Source organism: Empidonax traillii, unplaced genomic scaffold, assembly GCF_003031625.1.
Source record: "Empidonax traillii isolate 1590-97213 ecotype Southwest subspecies unplaced genomic scaffold, ASM303162v1 scaffold120:size1031401, whole genome shotgun sequence".
NCBI classification, from domain to species: Eukaryota; Metazoa; Chordata; class Aves; order Passeriformes; family Tyrannidae; genus Empidonax; species Empidonax traillii.
In genome coordinates, this window is record NW_020955313.1 from 717,036 (window position 1) to 741,138 (window position 24,103).

General features: G+C 42.4%; 1 protein-coding gene and 1 long non-coding RNA gene across 3 annotated transcripts in view; one reads left to right on the forward strand and one right to left on the reverse strand.

Moving 5' to 3' along the window:
- The window catches only part of ZSWIM6 (zinc finger SWIM-type containing 6), a 119,409-nt gene extending 100,176 nt beyond the window's left edge, over nt 1–19,233 (reverse strand). Inside the window, exons 1-2 of one of the 2 annotated variants that reach the window (XM_027883185.1) lie at nt 18,723–19,224; nt 17,903–17,984 (exon numbers count right to left, since the gene is read on the reverse strand). In XM_027883185.1, the coding sequence (XP_027738986.1) occupies nt 17,903–17,984; nt 18,723–19,175 (535 nt within the window). In that variant the 5' untranslated portion in view covers nt 19,176–19,224. Of the gene's footprint in view, nt 1–17,902; nt 17,985–18,722 lie in introns of both variants that reach the window. The other variant, XM_027883186.1, reaches the window with a different exon arrangement.
- A 346-nt stretch (nt 19,234–19,579) lies between these two features.
- LOC114057206 lies at nt 19,580–20,412 on the forward strand. The gene is made up of 2 exons (XR_003571151.1): nt 19,580–20,037; nt 20,172–20,412. It is a non-coding gene; the product is annotated as an uncharacterized LOC114057206 (long non-coding RNA).
- The last annotated feature ends 3,691 nt before the right edge of the window (nt 20,413–24,103 follow it).

The window sequence follows — 24,103 nt, forward strand, 5'->3', positions numbered from 1 at the left end:
GCAGAAAACAAAAGCTGGCAAGTAGTTTCTGTGTTTACAATGGACAAAAGTCTCCAAAACATATAAGCATTTCTATATATTCTGGACAATTTTTCCATCTCCCCACACCTATTTTTAAAAGCGTTCAAAATTAGCCTGTGTAAAGAGCACGATAAATGTAATCAACTACAGAATGCCAAAAATGGGCAATCTCCCTGTAACTGTGACTTGTGAAATGAGAGGAACAGCAGAGTCATCATCAGCACACAAGGTTAATGAAGGTTTTCTCACAGCTCTTGTTCCTGCTTTAAGTGGACTAGGTGGGCTGATGTAAATCTAACAGGACAGATGTATGTTAACTCTGAACTCTGTTAACAGAAGAAAAAGTTATTCCACCTTTCAGGCATGCTCAAGAACTTAACAATTTTCAATGAAATTGTTAAGTCACAGATTCCTTTCACCTGCTATGCTTTTTCCCCCCTCTTAAAATATCCTGCCAATTACAGCACAGTATCCAGTTTGATATATTATTTCAAGTATTACCTTCAAATTATGACCAAGATACAGCACGCACATCTGCTCTTCTGAGGATATACATTTTTGCTAACTGACTACATTGAGTAAAGCTACTCCAGTCTTCAGCAGAGGTTTCTCCTTTGTGTTCTCTGCATGTATCAAATTAAAGCAGGTTTATAAAGATGCACTAAACTGTATTCTGACTAACCAGAATACAAAAAGATGTAAAAGCTTGCAGTCATCAGGAACGCATTTCAAGCCATTAACAATTGAAGGATTTCAAAAAGTTCAAAACCATTGCATCTATGGAGGCCAATGTCACATTCCGCTTACAAATAGGTGGTTTAAATTTCAACTGTCTTTTTATAATGCTGCCTTCTCATCACTATTACATGGGAGTGAGGAGGAAGACAAATGAACTAAACCATCATGAAGCTCAATAAGAAGCAGTGTGAACCTGTATATTCACCATAATTCATCATTCAATATGCATTTTTCCTTCTTTTAGGGATGCCAGTGATTCCAAAACTGACACTTTGCTTTTAATATCTCAATTTATTAAGTGTTCACAATGGTCTAAGTCAAGAATAGCCACTCCTACCTAAAAGTAAGTTTCATGTAAGTGATCCAAATGACCAGTGTTCTGAGGCCTCTCAATAGCCAAAGTTTCAATCATTATGCACAAAACATCTCTTTTCCTTATTATCTGGTACTGCACTATTCTTGGGAAGATAATACTAATGGACACCTCTTAGAGCCTCAGACTAATTAATTTCGTGCCTGTTGTTTCTGCCAAAGTATTGTGCGCTAGAACTGATCAAGGACTTGCATCCTGACTGTGACAGATTCAACTTGAGGGAAGCTTATCAAATCACTGTGCACACTACATTCTTTTGCGATGCATTTAGAAGAAATTGTGTGCTAAAAATAATTGCAGGAGTCACAAATCCTAGTTTGCACAGTTTTATGGTTAAAGATGGATACACTTAAGGAGACTACTAGATGAACTAAACCTACCATCTGCACAGCATAACCAACAACAACTCTAGCCTGAATTCAAAACAGCACTTAAGCAGATAAAACAATTTTAGAAGTGCTAGTAATCTGAACCCTGTATTAGGTTTTCCTCATATCTTCAGATTTAAAATCCAAGAGTAGTTTTAAATTTCTCTGCTAGGTCAAACAACCTTGTATAACTTCACACCTACTGCAGCAAAAAAAAAAAAATATGCAGAGGCACAGTTTGTGGCACATTCATTGCTCCATGGAAATTGCCCTGTGGACAGTCTGGAAAGTGACAGGAAAGTAAACCACAGGACTTTAGCCCTTGGTGGAAAGTAGTCAGCTGTCTTTCAGGAATGTAAAAGATAAAAGTCCAAAGAGAGGAAATTGCAATGAGCAGCTGAGATGCATCAGCTTCTGTCCATGCACCCATAGGCAACATTCTCACACTTCCGGCTGGTGTGAGAGTATTTACGTAATGCTTCTGGAGGGCTTTGGCAAGGATGGCAAGTGCAAGTCAGGATTCCTGAACCAGTTTCATAAAATTCTGAACTTGTGAGCAAAAGTGCATGCAAAGAACTAGGTGCGTCCTTTTGGGTTTTGATGGTAGACTGTTTTTCACTCAAACCCAGAGTTCTGATTAAACATTCAGTCTAAGCTGTCTGTCCATTAAAAACCACTAATCCAAATAAGTTTTACACTTGGCAGATTTGTGGATGCTCACTGAACTGCAGTGCATAAAAATCTCAGGGTTTTAACCCTCTTTTGACTGTCCAATAAGTAAAGGCAAAAATAGTTTTCCCCACGCTAAAGACAAAACTTAGTTATGAAAATAATTTGACATACTTTTTCTAGAATGACATGAATCACAATCTTGGATTTGTGCAAATATAGAAACTGAAGCATACCTTTCCACTCATTGTAGACAAAATAACTGAAGAATTTAATGAAGATGAAGGAAGTCTACAAGCATTGTTCCTCTCCTCTTCCCTCACCCAGGCTGCGTAAGCCTCCAGCCTTCCTGGGATTGTGCTTCTAAATGCTGACTGTAAATTACCCGGGAGCCCCTGGTGGTCTAGAGGGTAAAGGCGCTACGCTGTCACTGCAGAGACCCGGGTTTGATTCCCGGTCGGGGCCACTCCCCGGGCAGATGGAGCTCGTTAGCCCTGTAAGGCAATCCATCTACGTCCTGAGGACCTCGCTGCCACCGTCCAAGCTCGCTTGGCCCCGGCAGATGAACCTCAGGATTAAAGGGTGGGCTCAGTTCCGCGCACACTTTGTCTCACCTAAAAAATCCAATGCGCAGGCTGAAAAGTGTAAAGACCTTCCTCGGTTCTTCGTTCGCGAAGACTGGCCATTACTTACATTACAAGTTACCCAAGCTTCAAAATTGAACACTTTTGTTTTATTTGAGTGTGTTTAAAGAACCTCTTGCACTATCCATGGAGATTGTTCTTTTTCCTCTTTGTTAACTTTGTGTGAGCAACAGCACTGTGTATACTTCAAAACCCTGTACTGAAAAGCCAGTTTCTCCGGACTGTATTTATCTTCAAAAGGCAAAAATAGGGGTAGAGGGGTCCAAAACAAGACAACCATGAAACAATACTGATTTGTATAAAAACTGAAAGACTGATACACCTAACTGCTTTCCATTCTCCTAAGTAGACAAGAGTTCAAGCTGGCACTTCTTTAAAAAGCCTGGTTTGCAGAAGTCAGCTTGCAAAGTATCACATTAAACACCTGTGATCAGCCTAAAATAAGCAGACATCAATTTTATAAGATTCTTCGCAGGGTTGCTATAGAGCAGGAAGGATTCCAGACTACATAAACTTCACTTTCCTCAAACAAAAAATATTTAATTTAGGATCCTGGATAAACATGAACAATAAACACCACCTACATAGGTTTGGAAGGATCTAGACACTGTTAGCGGTTGGAGGTCATGCAGGTCATGCATGTCTTCTCCTTCCAGCAGAAGACAACCCAGAAAGGTAAAGTACCCTGCTTAAGCTTTGTACAACTGAAGGACCTGGTGTCTTGCTCATGAATGCTGCAACAGTTCTGACAGCCACAATTGTCTAGGAAGCACTGTAGAAGGGCTCTAGGATGTGAGCAACACAGATGAATCCTTCCTCACTGAAACAGGCTACTGGTGAAAGCAAGCAGTAATAAGCTTTGATCTCCCCCAGCATAAGCAGTTGAGAAAGCTAAACACCCTCTTCCAAACAGGCACATGAAGTTCCATGAAATCTCTCTTTACGGTAAAGGGAAGCCATTTCTGCCCTAAAAATGGCCTCATCTGCACTGCACAGTGTACAACATGGCTTTCATAACTCCACCATTTATGTGCAAACTAAGTTCTATGTTAGTTAGGTCCATCTGGAATAAATCACACACTGGCTTTGAGTTCTGAAAACAGACCATTTCAGTAAATACACCTCACTTACCAAAGTAGCTGTCATTTAGCTTCCACATTACAGAAGTTATACAAAAGTACCAACATTCTGCTTAATTGCTGTTCTGCTTGAGGAAGCCGTAATGATACTGGAACACCACAAAGCTACTTTAGATTCTTGGTGATGTTCATATAAAAATACTGAATGTAAAAGCAGTAAGGGTTTTTTACTCCCCCACAAGCCTATCCTACAAACTCAGCTCGAAATCTTCTTGGAAGTCATGCTCCATCATTTCTTTTTCAAGTAATGCTACCAGTAAAAAAGACCATGCCAGACAACTACAGTCTCTGTTACACTACCACAACCCTGCAGCCTTCAGTGAGACTCACGTGGCAACAGATCAAAGTTCAAGAAGGAAAGAAGAGACTTCACCGCACTCCTAGCTCTGTTGGTTCATCAGGTCTCGTCAGACAAAAAGCTCTGAATGCTTACTTTAGCAATGGAATTCAACAGCTATGATGAAAATAAGCATTGAACACACTATTAGGTCACCAAACAACTGCATAATAAGGAGAAAAACTACTTTGAAAGTAGTGCTGAAGTTCAGCACTGCCTTAAAAGTATGAACTTTGAAGGCAAAAAGTATCTTTTGCAACAGCTGTGCAAATATAGACAGACGTGAATGTGCACAACTGGACCAGATGGTTAGGTATTTCTTTCCTCTTTCTTATATTCAAAGCAAACATTTGTCTCTCTTTCTTTTAACCACTGGTGGAGTGTGGGAGGGGTACTCATGGCCTGGCCAAGGTTTTGTAACACACAAAAAACCACACTGTTGATGAAACGATGTGGAAAACAGCTCACTCACATGACCAACACACAGCCTGGGCTTGGGAAAGGCCTGTGCTAAGCTCTCTGAAACAAACAGGTTGCCTTTTGCCATAGGTGAATCCCCAAGCACAGCAGCCATCTCCTTTCTCCAAGCAGCAGTTAGGTCATTTTAGGTCAGTCCAAGTGTGGCCGACATAGAAAGGAGCCCTGCCCTTCTCAGTGCCCCCTCTTGCAATCTCCTCTCCCTTGCATCAACAGTAGCATTTTCTTGGCCAGTAAACCAGGTGAAACTCACCCAGCAAGATCTGAATTCATAAGGTCAGTTCTCTGGCTCATGACACAGCTCCACAAGCCCTGGCACAAGCTGAAAGCTTGAGGAGAACAGACACGTTCCTTTGACAGCAGCCTGAATTTAAACCAGCCTGAAGCAATTGCGTAACTTCAGGGTGGATAACACAGAGCGATCATCACCGTGGGTGAAATGTGCAAATGGCGATCACAGACAACCTTTGCAAAACACAAGTGTACAAGCACAGCAATGTGCATTTGTTGTTCTAAGTTATGCAATGAGGAACAGAGCAGTAAATGAGCCAAGGCATAGCAAATAAGTCAGTTCTTTCATTTACCATATTCATGGTATTTCACAATATTAAACAATTTTGATAGGCGTGTTTTGTAGTCCATCCTAGGAGGAGTTCACTGAGTGACAAGAGGTAGCAAAATCTGCTGGAATGAGCTTTTGCAGAAGAACTCTAGTGCTTACAGCCATACTGTGCTTCCACATCAGCAGCTTCCTTAGGGCTGCAAGCCTGGCAAACCAGAACATGCCCACTCCCCAGAATAAACCAGGGGCAAGAATGATAACTCTTGCTAAATTGCAGCTGGAAATATAGTTATAACTGCTCTCGGAATTTAATGCCTTTATCATTTACGATCTCTGTCAGGCAACCTAAGGTTGCCAGCCTTAGAAAGAATACAAGCAGTGCACCTGTATTTGAGCTTTAAACCCATATTTACAAAGACCACAGACTACTGATTCCAGCCCTTGTTCAGCATACCACCTTTAGGACACAACCTAGGTTTTGTACACTGGTACAAGGGCCTCCAAAGAGCTCACACACGGTGCTCAAGGTAGTGGAGGCCCTGTGTTGCCACACCAGCGTGCCCATGTGAGGGCCAGAGAGCTGCAACCACCACACTGGGGCACTGCTGTTAGACATCTACAGCACATATTGCCCATAAACCTTGCAATAGCCCCCTGCTTGCAAATACATCCGTTTCTGCCGAAACCAACTGACCAAAGGTCCAGCAGTGCTTTTCCTTGAGGAAGTGGAGCTACCGAGTGCAGAAAGCAAGGTGAGAGGGCAGTGGGCTCTGCAGGGGATGAGGCCATCAAAGGTCCTTCCAGCCTGCACTGAACATGCTGGGTACATCACTTGTACCCAGCTACTGAACACAGATTAAATTGCAGGCTACCCCCACAGCAGTCCCACCTCCAATCAACCCTACAAACACAGCCTTCCCATTCTGCTTCTGGCACTTCAGCATCAGTTGCAATACAAGTGGATCTGCTCTTACTTCGAAATATTCACTTACATCCCACTCCTCCATTCCCAGGCTCATGACATTTATTTCCTCACCAAGGCTGAATGGCATGCTATACCTCCCAGGTTCTGGACCAAAACACAACTACAGACAAGCCCATTCCTACCAAACAAGCTACATGCATGCCAGGCTAATATACAAACTTCTTGCACTCTTATGCTACTGATTCTCCCACCTCATTCACTCATTAACTTTTGACTGAGGTCCCTGTGTGATATCACACCACAACCTTGTCCCGCATCACCATCTCGCTCCCACAGCAAAGTCATTGAATACACCAGGCCCTTTTGCCTGGAATGTGGTTCTGCCATTGAGCCTTTGATGTTTCCTGCAGTGCATCTCAGTGGGATGGCTTTCAGCATGGTCCTCAGTGAAGATATTTTCTGGATTTAAATTCCAGTACCTTTCAGCACTTCTATAAAATGTTGATTCCCCTCCCAGAATTTTAAACCTTTACTACTTTTTGTGGTTCTCCTTTTACTTCCTAAAAATCACAGCTTAGCTGTCTCACTGTTCAATCATCTTCCTCTGCTTCCTCTTTTCAGTAGCAGTTTCTCAACTCTTATCTCTACTTCTAAACTTCTTTTTGTTATTCAAGGAGGTAGGGGAAGACAGACCTCATAACAGGCAAGATTCACTGAAGCCCATGCCCATGATTCACATCTCTTTCCATTCATCCACTCCAATGTTTCACCAGTTACCATTTCACACTTTGAGTATCAAGAAATAGCAGCTTTGATCTTACTGACATCTTGCTCCTTACTCTACATGCTGTATTTACTTTTCTGATGCCATCAGCACCCTTCCTTGTCCTGCTGAGCATATAAAAGTCCTTTCTTTTAAACGCAACAAAACTTCGGATCTCTTAGCTGTTGTGATTACAACACCCACATCTGTCCTATGTTTCCAAACATTACTATTTATCTTATATCCCTACTAATGTCAGATTTGTCTTCCACATGGCCTCCTCTTATCCACAGGAAAAACCACTCCAGTCCTGCTGATCAACACTGTAGCAACTCCAACAGTTCTTTTCTTCTTTCCCCTTCCTACTTTTGTTCTGAAAAAGAGCTAATAAAGGTGTGCATCGCCCTTCATCAGATTCTTGTCTTTCCTCACTGCATTCCCCATCCTTACTCCCAGGTCAGGACAATATATAGCCCTGGAAAAAAAAAATAAAATCTGTTGTTCATAAATGTGGGTACCACAAATATTGACTACTGGGGGGAAGGAGGATGGGAAGGGGAGAAATAAGAAAACACATCTTCTCTTTTTGCAATAATATACCATGCTTTAAAACTAAGCTATTTATTGCCTGCTCAGGAGACTTAAATTACAATTTAACTATGCCTTGCAGTAAATGAAATTCAGTTATAGTTTATGATTTTATCAGTGCATATTTAATGCTATGAATAAATCTCTTTCAAACAGTTGCACAAAATGAAGTCAACAGTTTTGTTTTACCACTGTAACGGTCAAGCCTCCACCATTACTCAACAGAAATAGCTTCTGCTTCCAATAAAGTGAAATCTGACAAACACCCTTCAAATTCACAGAAAGTCAGTGCTATCTGAAAAATCAGAGCTTACCTTTGTACATCAGACACATCTTATTTATAAAATAGAAATTGGAACATAAAGTAGAAAAGAGAGGGAACACCCATTTCAAAACTTAAAACATATCTTACTATTTTAAAAGCTACAGAACAGCTAAGTTATAGTTTGTTTACCTGTTTTCCCTTTTGAAAACTGTGTTTCATTTTGTAGGAAAGAATATATCAGCTTCAATGGCTTTGCTAACACCCATTAAAAGCTGACCCTATAGAGAGGACTATATCCTCCTTAAGTACATCGGGTCTCTGACTTCTACCTCATCTCAGGTATCACCACTTCCCCACTTCTCTTCCTAGCCTCTCATCTACGAAGCATCTTACTCAGCATTTCACCACCTTTCTTCTCTTTAAGCACATATTATTCAGTAAGACAAACTCTAGTTTACTCCTAAACACTTCTTCACTCCTGCCACCAAACAGCCACTTACATTTATCATCTACATAATTACCTAGAAATCAAGTCTGTAAAGTATTGTCAGGATACATGACAATGTAAAGACTGATCACTGAAAACTCTCAGTAAAGCTAAGCGGCATGCTATCTCTAAAATTTTTATGTAGGACTGATCAAGTTATTCTCAGGCTCCTTATCCCACAGACTGTCACAGCATCTGTTACATCACAACCCACTCATTCCTAGTCACTGTCTATCATTCTTGTATTAGCACGTTGAGCTGAAGTAACCTCTATTAATTCACGCATTCATATTTGATCAGGAAAGCTGCATGATGGTGCTCTCACATATCACGGCTTGCAACAACAGAAAGTTAAAAAATAGCTGTGCATTTTACATTAACTTCATCACCCTAATCTAGGACGTTTCAGGCTTCCGTGTAATATAGCTAAACTAAATCCAGAAACAGAATATAATGGACTGGATATTTTATCCTCAAGACACTAACTGTAGTCAGTTTGAAAGGTTTCAGTTTACAATCTAAATCAATGGAAGAACTGAGACTCATTTTGCATGTGCAGCAGCAGCACAGCCAATTGTCCCAGCAGTCATTAGTCATAACATAGTACTTCAAAATGAAAGCATTCCAGACTTTTTCTTTAGCTAACATATTAAACAATTCATTTACACTATCGATTTTTCCCTGTTCTTGAACTTTTAAAATCAGTGGACTCCGCAGAACTGTCTTGAAGAAGTAAAAATTATGTTTAATGTGGTCACTAAGGTCAGCTTTATAAATATGCAAACAACTGTTTTATTAAGCCTACTTTCCACCCTCCCAAAGCAGTGCACGCCACAAACAGGAGAGTAAAAGCAAAGTCTGATGTAACTGCTGTGGAAGCAACCAATAGCTTACTGTATGGTTCTTCACTATACTGATTTGCTCACATTTTCCAGAAGATCTCAAGAAGATTACTACAAAACATAGGTGCATTTGGTAATGAATTCTTAACACACATTTTATCTGCCATTCTTTCATAGCCATAGCTGAACATAAGTGGAAATGACAACGGTAAGTTAGAAGCTGAACTGTGGAAAAGAGTTGGTGCTGCCTCCATGCCTTGCACACATGATGGAACACTGCTATGCAGACAGGTCACTCGTTTAGAACAGGAAAGAATTGAACTTTAAGCATACAGAAACAAATGACAGCCTGTGCTAAAGCCTTTAACCCAATATCCTGCTTTTAATACAAGCTTAAAAACATTTATATAATTAGAATGCATGCAAACCTGATCCTCTATTCTTCCAGGCTGTATGTTTGTCTCAAACTTTATAAAACTTCATCCAATTTTAGGTGCCTTGATGGTCAAATGTTTTTTATTTCATCAGTGAGTATAAATTAAACACTGTAGTCAGCTGCACAACTCCTGCATAGTTCCTGCACTGTCATTGCATTACTATCAGCTGTCAGTAAACAGTTAAATTTGGCACATGTTCAATAAAGTGTCTGATTTCTTAGAAGTCATACAGCTATGCAACAGCTGATTTTCCCAGCCTTTAAAACAATCACTTGAATGCAATTAACTTTTGTAAAATATAAAAAAATATTTTAAAAAGGCACAATAAATATTAGGACATACTTCTGTGAAATTTCTTCTTGTTATGCCTTTTTCCCCCAGTTATTTTTCCAACAATGCTATAACAAAGGTCTGACACCAATTAACAATGAAAGATGACTTATGTAAACAGGCAGATTGTTACATAAAGCAGGATAAAGGTAGATCACCTGAATTTTTAACACAATAATCAAGTAAATGAGCTTCTTATTTATCTGTTCAGCTACCTCTACTAGTGTAAATTTAAACTTACTGACAGGTTTACTACATCCCTCCAATTAACATCAGACATTCTCAGCCATTGCCCATGCTTTTCCACAAAATTTCCAGGTATTTCAAGACTGTCAAATGCATTCTCTTACAAAGAGGAATAGACAGTTAGAGTAAAAAATAATAATAATAATAAAAAAATGCCCCCTCCCCAAAAAAATAAAAAGGGAACTCTCCTTTGTAAAACTGGCGCACATATGTTTTATAAAAATGGTTCACATAACAATTACTTTAAAATACACTTTAAACATTACTCAAGTGTTTTGATTTTTCAGAAAGATTTAATAAGGTATTGGTAAAAATTCCGCATTAGGAGACTCTTCAGTCTATACTGAATGGTGTCACATCAGATTAAGTCTTTTGTATCCACATCCAACTTGTACAGCAGGCCTTTTATGATTTCTGACTCAACCACAAAGGAATTCTCTAAAATTTAGAAGGTACATGCCTCCAGTCTGTTTGTACATTTGCAGAATTGAGTCAGAAAACAACTATCGTAAGATTATGACTTACATCTCAAGTTCTCCTGACTTTCTGGTCTTCCATAGCAGGGCCAAGACAATATTGCTACTTCGTAATGAGCCACAAGGGCATCACATAAATCATGGTAATTGTCATGTAGCTGTAAGGAGAATGCAAACCAGTCTACAGTACCAGACATCTCTAGTGATCCAGGTCACAGAAGGTTATGATGCCATGTCAAGAGCTGCACCTGTACCTAGCTGAAAGAAGCTTTTTACACAGGTAGTCTTAGATTGTAAACAGAGAGGAAAAACTGGAGTTCAAGGAGAAAGATATCCCCGAACAAGAACAGTTGTTGGAGAGTAGTACTCATGTGCTGTCAGGCTGACTGCATTCCAGGCAATCAGAATTTGCATTAAATCTGTACCCTTGCTGTAGATGAAAGCTTTTCAAGATTTCACATTAGATCATGTCACAGACAGCATATTCACAATTAGGACAGCTTTTGTCAGTTAAAATAGGGTGGTCCTTTTTACCTTGTGGGTTTTTTTTTTTAAGATAGAGTAAATTCTCCTACCTAATCCATAAAGAAAATGAGCTAAAGAGAAAGCAAGTTAAGGGATGTCAGCTACTTTCCTAAACTATGGTGGCTTTGCACTTACATTTTGTTATACTACTATGAAATGCCATGCTTTATTTTGACATAACTAGATTACCTAGACAGCAGGTGACATTTAAGTTGAACCCATGTAGACATATCTTAGAGCATGCCATCTAACACACTTTACCCTTCACCAGTAATAATTGCTGCACGTGACAGTATACTTCGTTTCACTTGGAGTAGACTGTATTTTTTAAATTAGAACGTTACTAGAGTCTTAAGTAATGGTTCAATTTTAAAAAGTTTTTAAAAAAAAAACAAAAACAAAAAACAAAAACAAAACGGTGACACAGGAAAATGCACAACTAGTTACTGATCTTTAAGGAAAACGGTTTGTCATATGCTAACTTTTAAATAGCTCCAGCCTACCCTCACACACAGATTTTGCTTTTAATAAATTGTTCATCTCTGAATTAGAGTACAGGGAGAGTGAGAGAGCACATGCAGGCATCAGTTTGCTGGCATGACAACTGGCTCAAATTCAAGCACTGCTAGACACCAATCATATACAAAGACGGAATTACTTTCCAAAACAGAATGCTGACTTTGAAAACGAAAATTGTTTCCCTGGAAGTGAGGAAAGTCTTGAAATTAAGGGGACCTAAAGCAACAAAAAATTTTATTACATCAACCAATATAAAATTTCTGTATAAAGGAAGAGTCCTTGCTTTTAAAATTATGATGGGAAGTGATATGCAAATAATTTTTTCCTTAAATTAAATGAATTCTAGAGTAGTATTCATGTTGTCCTATTACATTTACCCCATAATTCATAATTAGTATAAGGTTTTGTTTTCAGATCTTGAAATCAGTCTACAATGCTTATGTTCTCTTCAAATCCAGGTTAGATATTTTTAGAATGACTGAATAAAAGGTAGGAGCTGATTTACAAAGTTTTCCCACCTTCAGTGGGAAAGACAGCCTTTTCACTTCTTTTTCCCTAGTTTTTTTTTAGGGTTTCCAAAGAAATTATTCAAGGTCAAGGAGAGTACACACTGAAAACAGTTTGCACATTCCCCAGTCACATTTCAAATCTAACATGGAAACTAAAATGCATTAGGTATCTCCCTTTCAGGAAGAAATATTTAAAAATGAGCTTATTTAATTCTGCTCTGGAACTTGGAAATATTGGTAGTTATTTCTTAAAGCAAACTGAAAACTGGAATCAATGAAGACATTCTTGCAAGACTCTAGTAGTCTTGGAACTAAGTCAAAAGAAGTCCAGCAAAAAGTCAGACATTTGTTTATGCCTCTACCACAATATTGTATTCACCAAATCTGCATTACTTATTTTACTCATACATTCCTAGCCAAAAGCCAGCTTGGGCTGATAGCAGAAGAAACCATAATTATTCTTTCAGCAGATAAAAATTGTCTTCTTCAAACAGGCAGAGTTTTAACACAATGTTTTCCCCTTGGAGAAAGGTAACTACACATACCAGAATAATCTGGTATCACAAGTCATAAAAAGTTAACACAAAACACAGTGCTTGCATTCCCACTAATGACAGCCTTAGTTTTGTCACGCAACTCAGTATTACTTTCATTAAATACATGGTTTTACTAAAGCCATCTGTTCCACAGGTTTCATCAACAATTACATACATATTGCATGCATCAGTGAAGATCATCTTGTCTGCTACACTGTCATTTCAATTCACAGCACAACAGAACAGTTGTGCTAGCTTTACTAATAAAATACTTGCTATAGTTTTATCCTGTGGTAGATTTTGGAATGTTTAGGATGTCCCCCCAAGTTCCTTAAAATGATCAACTCGCTTCATGAGGACCAGCACGGTCAAGTCAGATATGGCGATGCACTTTCTGAGCCCTTTCCAATACCCAATGGTGTGAAACAAGGCTGCGTTCTCGCACCAACTTGATTCACAGTCTTTTTCAGCTTGATGCTCCAAAGGGCCACGGCAGACCTCGATGAAGAAAACAGTATCTACATCCGATATTGTACCGATGGGAGCCTTTTCAATCTAAGGCGACTGAAGGCCCACACTAAGACCTTAAATCATCTTATCCGTGAGCTGCTTTACGCTGATGATGCCGCCCCCGTCGCCCACACAGAAGTAGCTCTACAGCATTTAACATCCTGCTTTGCAGAGGCTGCTGAGCTTTTTGGGTTGGAAGTCAGCTTGAAGAAAACAGAAATTTTATACCAGCCTGCACCTCAGGAAGTCTCCCATCATCCCCATATCACCATTGGCAAATCAGTTCAGCAATTTAATTACCTGGGAAGCATCATCTCCTCAGACGGTAAGATTGATGCAGAAATAGACAACAGGTTAGCAAAGGCGTACAGAGCTTTTGGTAAACTCCATAAAAGAGTTTGGCGAAACAAACACCTGAAGAAAAGTACTAAGATCAGTGTCTACAGAGCCATCGTGCTGTCTACTCTTCTATATGGATCTGAATCACGGGTCATTTACTGCCACCACTTTGTGTCTCTTAGAACGCTTCCACCAGCGCTGCCTCCGTACAATCCTGAACATCCACTGGATGGATTATGTGACCAACACGTCTGTCCTTGCACAGGCAGCAGTCACGAGCATTGAGGCCATGCTGCTGAGAACACAGCTGCGTTGGGCAGGGCACGTCTCCAGGATGCAGGACCATCGCCTCCCTAAGATCGTGTTCTATGGGGAACTTGCCACTGGCTGCCGCAAGAGAAGAGCCCCGAAGAGGAGATACAAGGACTGCCTGAAACAATCCCTCAGCCTTGGCCATATTGATCACCACCATTGGTCTACTCTGGCCTACAATCGGGAGGCCTGGAGACACACCATCTATAACGCTGCTGCTGCTTTTGAGAACACACGCAGGATCACTCTCGAGGAGAAAAGACAATGCAGAAAGAATCATGTCTAGTCGATATCACCTGGGGAGTCTTTCTGCTGTGCCTTCTGCAACTGGACTTGTCTATCCTGCATTGGCCTTTTTAGCCATCAGCACGCTTGTAGCAAGCGTGGGTAGAGCCTTTCTCAAATCTTCGTTCACAAAGCCTAGCCATGATGAAGATGATAGTTTTATCAATAGAAAGGTGTTTCATGTTATACCACTGGCATTCATATCTGAGCCCCGAAAGAAGAGAAACCACCTTTGTTTTACTTGCTCCAAAATTTCAAAGGTTTTGTGAGTTTTTTAGTAAAGATGGCTAGGAAGAACCAAAACTTAACTTGAATCATAATCCATTGAAAGGGTCTGAAACTTGCCAACTACAATACACATGCCACCAGAATTACATGCAGCAGCTACCCACATGATCTTCTAAAGCATTCTCTTCTTTGTGGTGAAAAAATTACTTCTCCTGATTTTGGAAGTAATCACCAACTTTCAGCTCATATTTAAAAATATTTTTTAAAAAAGGAAAAGGAGGGAAATAATCAGCTGTAATAACAGATGATAAAAGCACCTCTGAGTCAGAACACAAATACTTCTCATTAAAAGAGAATCAGGAAAAAAAATCTCAAGTCTTTAACTTCATTTAAGAATCAACAAAAGAAACATTCACAGATCTTTAACCAGTAGTTTACAACACAGAAATTTTACTTTCTTTTTCTCTAAAGAGTTCTTTAGTTACATCCCCCAACCACATATGACTGAAGATGTTTCAAAAAAATGAGCCTGCAGCTCCACAATGATGTTCTTCGGCTGAACCCCTTTCCACAGACAAGACAGTTTTCTAGCCCATAATATTAACCTTATATTCTAGAGCTGTCGTAAGTGTCAGTCAATGAATTCTTTATATTATTTTCCTTCCCTAGGAGTCCCTTCCCTCCAACTCACTCCCTTGCCATTCATACCTAAGAGGCTCGACTACGGAGTTTACAAAGCCACATGTTACCATGGAAAGGCTGTAACTCCTTCAAGGAAGGCCTATATGCGCAAGCAGGGTCCATGCAAAAAAAACAAACCACCCTCAAACTAGAGAGAGGCAGCGTTCCTGCAGGAGTACTTGTACAACACATCCAAAAAAAAACCCCAAAAACAAATAACCGCTTCAAGCGCTCCTATAATGCAGATGCAGCCACAGCAGTGGAGCTGAGCTCTACAGCACTACAGCCAAGGCAGTCTGTCTTTCCCTAAGCAAGAGGCATACCAGCAGAGGCACAAGGGTTTTTTTCTTCTCCTAGAATAGCTGCATTAAGGACTCTCACCAGGTCAGCTGTGCTATTGAAGGATCACACCTCTTTCTAACCTTGACAGCCACAGCTGTGACAATACCGTACTGTGTACTAATTCAGGACTAACCTCAGAAACCAAACAGACACCACCTAAAACTGTTTGTTTGCTCCTGGAATCTTAATGAAACTCAGTCAATTTCTAATTTTCCTTCCAGATTGTTGTATTTACTCACAAAGTGCTTCCTTGCTTAGACTGTAATTTTTACTAAAAATACGTGGTTTGAAATAAATTTAAAACACGCATGGTAGAAGAGCTGTTTCATGCAGCTGGGAAAGTTTGCTTTAGGATCCTGCATTCTCTACTTTTTTTTTAAATAAACAAACTAAAAAAGAAAATCCTTCATGTCCAATTGAAGCATATCAAAAAGCTATAAATACATCAATAAATTAGATGTGAATGGAATTTTGAAGCCAACTTCTTGGGAGAAAAATCTTTCAAAATTAAGTGAGGCTAATTATTACGCTACAATGATACCACTCAACTTCAAAATAGGTTAGCAGACAACTTTACTGCCTGATTACCAAGAATATTGTTTGTGTGTATCACTAATATGCTATCTTCTTTTTACTTTGGATTTTTGTTACAACACACAAGATTAAATTGGGGGGCATGAAGAACCACATGAAGATTTTTAGCAAAGCTTGGACACAAGGTTTTTTAAATCCTCCTGCTTGAAATGAGTTACCACGATAAAACTGTCAGAATGTTTATTCAGGGCTGCACTAGAGAATTTAAAATGTAAAATTCAGAAGCAAACAGTTCTATTTAACTACTACTCAACTGAAATTCATGCGTCTCTCAGAAATCAAATCTTGTATTCCCTGTTTATAATGCTTTAGGTTACAAGTAATGCTCTTAAAATTATGTAACAAATCTTACTTTGCCCAGTAACTGCACTTTTCTATGGTACAACAGTAAACATTTTCAGAGTTTCCATTACTCATACTGCAAAGAACATAAGTTAACATTTATATGGTCACTAAACATGCACTTATATAAACTCAATGTTGTCATCAATGTGACATATTCAGCCATATTATATGGAACCAATTCCGTTCTCTGCCCAATATAACTTACTCTATTTGAACTGACTTTAACAGTTGCACCTTTCTGCTTCACAAGGAATATCTTGTCAGCAAGACTTGGCCTTAATGACACACAGCTATGTACCCAAATTACACAAGAACTTTCGTACAGCAAGGCACAGCCTACCCAGCTACTCCACAAGTCCCTCACCAAAGGCCTCTGTCAAAACAACTCACATCTTTCATATCACCAGTTTCCACCCCTATTTTTGCGCAGACTTTCAAAGGAGGCTCACATAAGGGGGGGCGGGAGGGGGGAATAAAACAAAGCAAATGTATTTGCAGCAGTAAGTATAGCATTTGCTTGGAATGCATATGAGGGCTCCAGAAGAAGCAGTCAACACCTCAGTTGTATTTATGCATGTTTTCTTTCCTCACAGTGACCCTTACCAGCATTACTCAATGCCCCTCCCCTGCTTAGAAGACATTCTAAAAAGTTACTTTTTTTCTTTCACACACAACTACTCACTGAGGCCTATTCCACTGCTGAAAGCAAGCAAAGCCAAGCCCATGCTGGGTGTCTGTCTCCTAGAGAAGATTGCATCTTTTATTTATTGCCCCTTGGCTTTATTTTCACAGCGAATTCCTGGCTTAAATGCAATCAGCCAAGAAACCCTTCCTATGTGAACTCCTGTCACTCCTCATTGCTTGCAAACAAGTGCAAGCGAAAAAAAAAAAAATCCCAGCACTGCCAACCAAACCAAAAAAGCCCTACTTCTGGTTTGGCTAGTCCTGAGAAACCACAGATTCACCTCAGACCTTTGGAGAGAGAAAGCCAAAAGATGAAAATTATAACAAAGTTAATTAGATTTAAAAAAAAAAAGTCCCCCTAGGCAGAAGGGAGGGGCACTGAACCTAGGAGCAGGGACACGTCTTCCCTTCGGCAAAAAAACTGAGGGCACGTTTGGAAAGTGCCCGCCAAGTCAAGCCCGCAGCGGGCAGGGCCGAGGTTTTTGGGGGAGGATGAAGGGAGGGATCTCGGCGCCTTACACATACACACACTGAACCGCCGCCGTCAACAAAAGGCGAGCAGCAACCTCTTTTGTCTCTCTTTCCGTTTTCAGAGGAGGAGGGGAAGCGACAGAAAACTGGGACGAAAACAAAAAAAGACGCAAATGAACAACATCAAAATGAGAACAAAGTAGCCAGGTCGCACAAAGAGCATCACCCATCGGCGGACGGGGCTATCTGCCGGGGGCGGGTCCCCTTCCATTTCCTGAATGGAAGGTCGGCCGCCCCCGGCAGACAATCCCCAAAAGTGGAGGGGGGGTACCCACCTCTGCAGCCCTTTAAACACTGGCAGGGAGGAGTTAACCAGGGGCGCCCGCAGCGGGTGAAGAGCAGCGGCAGGCGGCTGGGCTGGGGGGGAGGAAGAAGAACGGGACATTGTTCCAGAAGGAGGAAGACCTGCGCTTCCCCCCCGCTTTGTCACGAAGCGGCTCATCCCAAAGCCCCCACTCCAGCCCCACCACCCCTGGCGGCGTGGATCGCGTCCCCTCCCTTCGGCTCGCCGCCGATGCCCTAGAAATGCCTTTGTTTCAGGATCCCCCCCCCGCACTCTCGCTGCCGGAGTCTCGCTACGTTTTTATGTCTTTATTTTGGACGGCGACGCAATCCGCACCCCCCTCCTTCCCCCGCCGGCCGTCCTTCTGCTGATTCATTTCCACTGGAGTCCCCCCCCCGGGACGGGGGAGCAGCATCTCCTCGCTATTGTGGCTCGGGGTAAGGCGGTGACCCGGATTACCGGGGGTGGGCGCCGGGAGGGGGGCAGAGCCAAACGGGATTATAAGGGCCGGGAGCGGGCACGGTGAGGTGCCGGGCTGCGATTTAAAGGGGCCAGGCAGAGACCGACTCCGTGTCACGGAGCCAGGGAGTCACTGCGCGTCTCGGGCACGAGGGGGAGGAGACCGGCGGAGGAAGTTGCCGGGTCCGCGGTACAGCCAGGGAGCGAAGGGCTGCACAGGCCGGGCCGCAGAGCTGCGGGCGCAGGGAGGGACGGACGGACGGACGGACGGGCGGCGGGCGGGTGACGCGCAGAGGGAGACCTGCGGCCCCGGGGCCGGCCGCCGGTGCCCTCTCTGCCGGCCGGTGACTCACCGACTTGCAGGACGTTATCGACGCAGCCGCCGTCGAGCAGAGCGATGCCCCTGCGGAAGGGCAGCCGGTTCTCGTCGGCGGCAGCGGCGGCGGCGTCCCCGGCTCCGCCGGGCGCGGCGGCGCCCCCGGGGCCGGCGGCGGGATCCTCGGCGCCGGTGTTGAAGGAGGAGTACATGCAGATCTCCCTCTCGCTGCGGGGGAAGGACCAGTACACGATCCTGCGCTGCACTGGCTCCGGGATCCGTTCGAACCGCTCCTCCACCCGCTGGAAGGGCCACTTCTCCGCCACCTTGCGAGCCGCGATGTCCAGTAGGGACTCGGGGCTCTGGGTCTTGCCGAGCGGCAGCAGCCCCAGGGCGACGACGGCGGCTGCGGAAGAAGATCCAGCGCAGAGCGCGCCGCCGCCGGGCCCGGCGCCGCCAGCCCGATGCCCCGGCCTGCAGCCCGAGCCATAGCCGGGTCTGCAGCAGAGGCGCTTGGTAGGGTGGGGGAGCTGACCGCGCTCCGCCATGATCGCACCCCTTCTAAGCCAACAGCGGAAGTGGCTGTACCCTATAAACGGCTCCAGGAAGGGGGCGAGGGCCCGCGAGCAACCAGGGACACGCCCCCCTCTGCCCTAATATGGTGAAGGTGGCGTGGCCTCGGGGCCCGGGGGGTGGTGCTGTGGGCGTGGTCTTATGCAAATCAGCTCAGAAACGTAAATAGAACTGCCCCGGCAGGGGAGGGGGGAGGAGGCGCTGCGCCCACCCCCCTCATTCCCAGCCCCTTCTCCCGCTTACGTCACCGCGCGCAAGCCCGGGCGCGCCCTCGCGCGCATGGTGGGAAAAGGGGGGCGTGGCCGGCGGCGCCCCCTCTCCGCCGCCATATAGGGAATGGAATGCGGGGGCGGGGCCCGCAGCCGCTGCCTAAACCAGGTCACCTCTGCCGGGAAAGCCGGAAGGGTGGGGAGAGTCGCGACTTGCGGACGGGAAATACGATAACGGCTGGGGCGGAGTGGGGACGGCAAAGACCTGGACTCCTGCCTCAGGGGCGGGGCGGGATTGACGAAGCCCTTGTGTGGCGGGAGTCCCTGCGCGTCCCTGCAACAAACCCTTGACGTTCCTCGGTGAGGCGAACCCCAGGCTCTGTCGGGGGGTGATTTTTTTTTTTATTTTCTCTCGATTATAAGTAATACGGTAAGCGCCGTCGTCCCGGTGCCAGCTCCCGGTTGGCTCTGCGGATGTCCCCGTTTGGGAGCGCCCCGGGGTGAAGGGCCGGGCTATGCGGAACCACTGTGAATCAGTTGGATTGCGATGAAGGCACCGCGTCTGCCCAGGTGGGTCCTGAGGATGTGGCGACAGACCGGAGGGCCGGGGTATTTCTCTTAAAAAACCGCACCATTCGGGGCCCTGTGCCAAGCCTCAAATTAAGTGTCCTTCCTGAAAAACGTATGTATTTGTGTATAAATAGATATGTTGAGGGTCTCTCGGGATCCCGCTGGCGCCGCCGTTTCCCGCAGCACAGAGCGCCGCTCACGCCTCCGCCGCTCCTGGAACACCGCACGGAAGTGCCTCATGGCAAGGAACAGGAGTAGCAAGCAGCCCACACCGCCTTCCCTTGCGCAGAGGGGCTCTTTGGTGTTCGTGTCACTGCGGAGCAACCAGCGTTTTTGTTTCAGTTTTTTAAAAATAAATACTTTTAATATTTTGAAGTTTTGTCTTGGCAGTGGGATTTACCGAGAGAGGCTTTGATGCGTCATTGTAGAGCAATCAATGGGGTTTTTTTATTTTTCTTAACCAAAGTTAAACTCAAATATTTTCTATTAATTAAATATTTTGGAACTTTAGCTTTTAAGTGGCATTGTTTGGCTACTCGCGTTGAAAACAACACTTACACTCCCGGCGAGCAGCACTTGCTCGCATGCCGTGCCCTGGAGAAGCCATAGCTTGAGTGGCTGCCCTCCGGCAGGTTGGTTTTCCCAGACAGACTACATTTTCCGTGATGCAGCGCAAGCCGCCATCAGCGGGAAGAGGCTCCGTCAGAGAATGCGGCGGAAGAACTTAGAGCGTGCCAGCCATAACGCTTAAGAGGTGTAAACAACGTCGACTTAGCTCCAAACTTGTCATCTACTTTTGTTTCCACCAACCCCCCAGACTGGAACAATACCTTAACTTCTGGTCAAGAAATTGAAGAGCTTTGCAGTAACTGCATTTTCCATTAAAAATGGATGAGAAATTGAACCGTATTAGACTTGCTGACTTATATTTTAAAAGAAAGATCGGCAGAAACCTGAAGATAGTTTAGACTATGGAAGTATTGGCCTCTTTTTTTTTTTTTTTAATGCTTTTAAGCTCCTAGACAGTAGCAATTATTTGAAATGTCATCGGTAGAGAATTTTTTTTCATCTAGGTATAGAGTTGTGGGGTTTTTTAAATTTTCTGCTGCCACTTGCGCGTAATAAAAAAATGACTGATGTTTTTTAACCAAGGGCCAGAACTATGTTCTGCGTAGTTTATTTTTTATATATATATACTACAAGTTTAGAGGGTTTTTTAGATCATGAAAGCTGCCTTCTGGGTAAGGAAAGAGGTTAAAGTGATGCTTGTGCTTCTGGCTATGGACTTAACAAAACACTCTGGAGGTACCAGTTTGATAAATTCATAGATACCTTGCTGGAATATTAACTGTCTTCTTTCTGTGTTTTACAAGTGTTCTGCTGGATTTATAAACTTAACTCCAGTGAAATTTTGGAGATGTTTGGGAGCCTGTATGCTGCCGGCCAGAGATGAGGTCTAATGCGTCTACTATTAATATGGTATTGATCTCAGTATTTCTGAGAGCAGAGAAACGGAGTACAAAGGAGGTAAAAAAAAAAACTTAATGATTACATATGTATGAGAGGAGAGGAAAGTTATATTAGTTTTCGCCCCATACTTGATTAATGATTGTTGACCTCTCAAAGCAATTTTTCTTCTCTATTCTACCACTGTTTCTTTTTTAAACAAGCATCTAGGAAGTCAGTAAAAATACTTTGCTAAATTGGGCAGTGGCAGTTCTTTACCAGACCCGCTGCAATAAAAATAACAGTAATGTCCCTGGAGCAATTCTTCTCGGCATAGTAAAGAAGCTTTAGAGTAAAAACCAAGAAGTAAGAAGAGTGAGAGGAATGACAACAACAAAGCATCCATAATAAGCAGAATTAACCTGTGTCAGTTATCTCAACTTAGTCTTTCCTCTTTCTTTTCAGATATGGGCAGAAATCTTAAATTCACTAAAGAAATCCCAGAGAAAAACAGGTGGAAAAGCTTACAGATCCACCTCTTTCATCTGTCTACCACTCATCAGGAATAGCTACTTCCCATTAAGTCTTTAAATATTAATAGGTATACAGGATGCTGGTGAAGCTTTTTTGTTTCTGGGCTAAGGAGCACACCAAGAAGTAATGGCATCTTTGCTCTTGTCATTCTGCCATTTTTTGAGAACAGACCCTTGGAATGAATTATTTCTTCCTTATAAGGAGCCTTGTGTTGGAATATCTGTTGGGACAGTTTAACTCACTACTGAGTTATTAGGGATAAAAGCATCACTGCTACAAGAAAAATGATAATGTGCAAGTGACTTCTTAAAAATGTGTTGCACTGATTTAGAGGGTTCAGAGTTTTAAACTCTTGGAATAGAGGAATAAGGGTGTCTCACCTTTCTTTAGAGATTTAATTTACCATTTGCGAGAAGTCAAAAGGAGAAAATCTTGTCACTGGGAGGACTCTAGATTTAATATCTCTGGGAGTTCGTTGTGACCTTGTGTAGATCTGAGTTGCTAAATGCATCAACACTCAAAAACAGTGTGTTCCTCTCACAGGCTTTTGTAAATGTTATTTTTAAAGGATTATATTTTTCTAGTATTGAAATAAAAGCAAATTTGGTGAAAAATTCAGGTCTTAAAATGTCATCACTACCACCCAGCTTGTTATCCACAAATTTACTGAGAGTACACTCAATCTCCTCGTCTAGTTCCTCAATAAAGATATTAAATGGACCTGGCCCCAATGCTGAGCCCTGGGGAACCCCACTAGTGGCCAGCCACCCTCTGGATGTGGCACGATCACCACCACCAGCAATTTCTTCGTGTGTTTGCCAGTCTTCTGTGAACTTCTCAGGCTTTATGAATTATAACTGAGGACACACAGAAAGTATACAGGCAAAGAAAAGGCTGAGATAGCTAAACAACACTTTAACGGTTCCTCTTGAAACAACAGGCATTCTTTTAAAAAGCTTGGGAACAATATCTGCTTCCTCTGACTTGGTCCCCAGTGATTTCATTTAGCATGCTGGGAAAACTAAGCTGGACTTCAATTTTTTTTTTCTCAACGGTCAATGTAAAATTTGATACCTACTGGTACTTAAATGCTTAGCTTACAAGTACTTGAACAATATTGCAAACCTGCATCTATTTTTTCTCAAACAGAAACATTCAGGATTTACAGACAACTCTTTTCTTAGGTTGTATCAGAGACAAACTTACAAGGCAATACTTTAAATACAAGGGCTTCTGTATAGTTCAGACACCCCATGAAATTAGAGACCAAAAATTTTCTGTGTGATGAAAAAATGATACTGTGCTATCTCATTAAGCTTCACTTGGTCGAAGTCGACTATACATTGAGGAATAGTTTATATAATATATCATATTTTGAAGAGTTGTTTTCACTTTTTTTTTTTCCACCCAGATTTTATCTTAGTATCTGTATAGCAATATTTGGTGTCAGCTCCATTGTTAAGCAAAGTGTCATTTAAGTTCTTTTTTTTAAATTGGGTTTAACTGAGTAAACTTGGGCATTTGTTCCACAACTTTAAAAAAGAATTTGAAATTTTGGTAGCCCAAATGCTAATTAGAGTGGTGTGTACTTGTTTTCCAAAGTTATCCCTGCAACATGGAATGTGGAATGCTGCATCCATTCGGAGCAGTCAGTTTTCAAGGTTGAGCACAGTTTATTAACATGTATTCTGGGTGATGTTGATATACTTTAACCTTTATTTTATACCCCAACTGTAAGTATTGTCATTGTCTATTTGTCTGTTTCTGTTCCTCTTTTTCTTTCCCATCTTCTTTTGACTATACTGTTGCCAGTACATTGTGCACTCTGTCTCAACTAATGGGACGAAATGGGTAAACTTTCCATCCACTTATCTTCCCTCTTCCTGTTCTTTCTGTCCTGCAGTCTTGGAAATTGTAGCAGAGTTAATATGTCAAGCCAAGCCTTGTAAACAAATTCAGTAGGTAGAGATAAGCTGTGGTTAAAGCCTGCAGTAAAATTTTGTTAGAGAAACCAGTATTTCCTTCTACTTCACTAGCTTTAAAGGCTTCACTGGAATCCCTTTATTGGAGCAGGGATTTAATTTTT